At 38.1% G+C, this 2677-nt stretch overlaps 1 protein-coding gene across 1 annotated transcript in view; it reads left to right on the top strand.

Moving 5' to 3' along the window:
- Nucleotides 1-1026: 1026 nt before the first annotated feature.
- Nucleotides 1027-2677, top strand: part of armh3 (armadillo like helical domain containing 3) — a 26350-nt gene continuing 24699 nt past the window's right edge. The window contains exons 1-2 of the mRNA XM_016474485.1: nt 1027-1119; nt 1548-1664. Coding sequence (XP_016329971.1) covers nt 1563-1664 — 102 coding nt within the window. The 5' untranslated portion in view covers nt 1027-1119; nt 1548-1562. The remainder of the gene's footprint in view (nt 1120-1547; nt 1665-2677) is intronic.

Here is a 2677-nt window from a genome sequence, read left to right as displayed (position 1 = left end):
TTCTTTTTGGAGAGCAGTGGCTTTCTTCTTGCGACTCTGACATGCGCACCATGGTTGTTCAGTGTTCTCCTGATGATGGACTCATGAACATTAACATCAGCCAATGTGAGAAAAGCCTTTAGTTGCTTAGAAGTTAGCCTGCAGTCCTTTGAAACCTAGTGGACTTTTACACGTCTTGCTTTTAGAGTGTTCTTTGTTGGTGGAGCACTCCTGGGGAGGGTAACAGTGGTCTTGAATTTCCTCCATTTGTACACAATCTGTCTGACGGTGGACTGGTGGAGTCCAAACGCTGTAGAGATGGCTTTGAAACCTTTTCTAGCCTGATGAGCAACACCAACTCTTTTTCTGAGGTCCTCAGAGATCTCATTATATAATATATCATATAAAAACTGCTTATTTCATTACTTTCATTTTCATTTTTTTAAGAAAGCAGATTTTTTATATTTTAATAAAATCTCAAATTAATTTAAAAAATGAAAAGAGTGTCTATGAAGGGAAGAGGAATGTCTTACCAATAATCAAGAATTTCATTATGATAGTATCTGTATCATAAACTATCTAAGAAAGCTGTTTTTAAATACTTTAGTAACATTTATAATTAATAAAAATGAAAATAAATAATAAAATAAATGTAAAATATAACGTTATTTCTATATAATATACATCTAAACTAATAGCACTTACATAAAGAAGTGATTTTTGTGTCAGATGTCTAAGTTGTCTGTCTGAACTGTCGACACAATACATGATTATTTATATGAGCTGATTATATGATACATATATCAACATAACCCACCTGTATTTTGAGCAATAATAAAATTATCAAATGATTTATATCATTTCGCACTATAAACTAATAATAAAACACATTATTATGACAACGTTATCAATTCCGCTAACATATCAGCACGGCATATGCAGAGATGGTCTTATTGCTTATTATTACGAGCATATTATACACGGATAAGTGTACATGTGTCTATTCAGCATGGCTAGCGGACGTGATGTAAACACATGGGCGGGGTTTCCGCTCCCACCGGAAGTCAGGCGAGCGAAAAAAATCCATCTGTTTAGCTTGAAGAGAAATGGAACAAAAACTTTGATTCCTTTATTATTCGGGTATGAACACGTTATTGAATTAATTTATTTAAACGGATAGATTCTGATTTAAAATCCGTGTCTGATTGTAAAAGTAACCGATAGAATGGAAATGTGTTTATTTTGTTATAAATGCAAGGCAAGGGAGCCAAACAGTTCAGCTTTGATCAGTTAGCGTGACTGTCCCAAATGGAGACTGTGTTGAATTATCATCTCTTTTGATTAAATGCGCGCCTCTTAATTATGTCAGTGATACTAAGTGAGCTGTCAAGAGTGTTTCTTTACTGTATGTGATGTTAGGAAGCTACATGCTAAAGCTAAGCTGTCAAAACACATGCATGTAAACACGAGCTGACTGTCTGCATGTAACGTACTGTAATGAACGGTTTCTAGGGAAGATATTGGTAAGCGTTATTGTCATATTAATGTGTTTGAACCTGTGTCTATAGTTGCGTTTGTGAGCTATGGCTCAGATTGAGAAGAAAGCAGGTCTCCTGAGGAGAACATCCTCTTCGAAGAAGCCTCTGAAGGAGAAAGTGGTGCTGATGTACGATGAGATATTTGCAGTAAGTCAGTATTTGGGTTTTCACGATGTACATAGTGTGATATCATTAGGGCTGCAACTAACTATTAATCGGTTGGTTATTGCTTTGATGAATCAGATTTTTAAAAATCAAGATTTCACACACACACACACACATACACACACACACACACACACACTCTCTCTCACACATACACACACACACACTCTCTCTCACACATACACACACACACACTCTCTCTCACACATACACACACACACACTCTCTCTCACACATACACACACACACACTCTCTCTCACACATACACACACACACACTCTCTCTCACACATACACACACACACACTCTCTCTCACACATACACACACACACACTCTCTCTCACACATACACACACACACACTCTCTCTCACACATACACACACACACACTCTCTCTCACACATACACACACACACACTCTCTCTCACACATACACACACACACACTCTCTCTCACACATACACACACACACACTCTCTCTCACACATACACACACACACACTCTCTCTCACACATACACACACACACACTCTCTCTCACACATACACACACACACACTCTCTCTCACACATACACACACACACACTCTCTCTCACACATACACACACACACACTCTCTCTCACACATACACACACACACACTCTCTCTCACACATACACACACACACACTCTCTCTCACACACTCACACACACACACTCTCTCTCACACATTCACACACACACACTCTCTTTCTCTCACACACATACACACACACATTTTTTACTTCATATTAGAATGGATGAGGTGGTTAGGTCACGGTTAGGTATGTCAGCTCTGACTGAACGGTAAATTAGAGCAACAGTGGGGATGTAAATGAGTGTGTTGATGTATCAGTTTGTTATCTGGCTCTACTGGTTGTAAAACCTATGAAATAATGCAGAAATTGACCTAGTTTACAGGTACTGTTCACACTAATAAGTAGCTTGGGGCAGAATACAAATTTGGCCTAAATA

Source organism: Sinocyclocheilus anshuiensis, unplaced genomic scaffold (assembly GCF_001515605.1).
Source record: "Sinocyclocheilus anshuiensis isolate Anshui unplaced genomic scaffold, SAMN03320099.WGS_v1.1 scaffold2020, whole genome shotgun sequence".
NCBI lineage: Eukaryota > Metazoa > Chordata > Actinopteri > Cypriniformes > Cyprinidae > Sinocyclocheilus > Sinocyclocheilus anshuiensis.
Note: the sequence above shows the minus strand (reverse complement) of the source record. Positions and strands in the feature narration are given on the sequence as shown.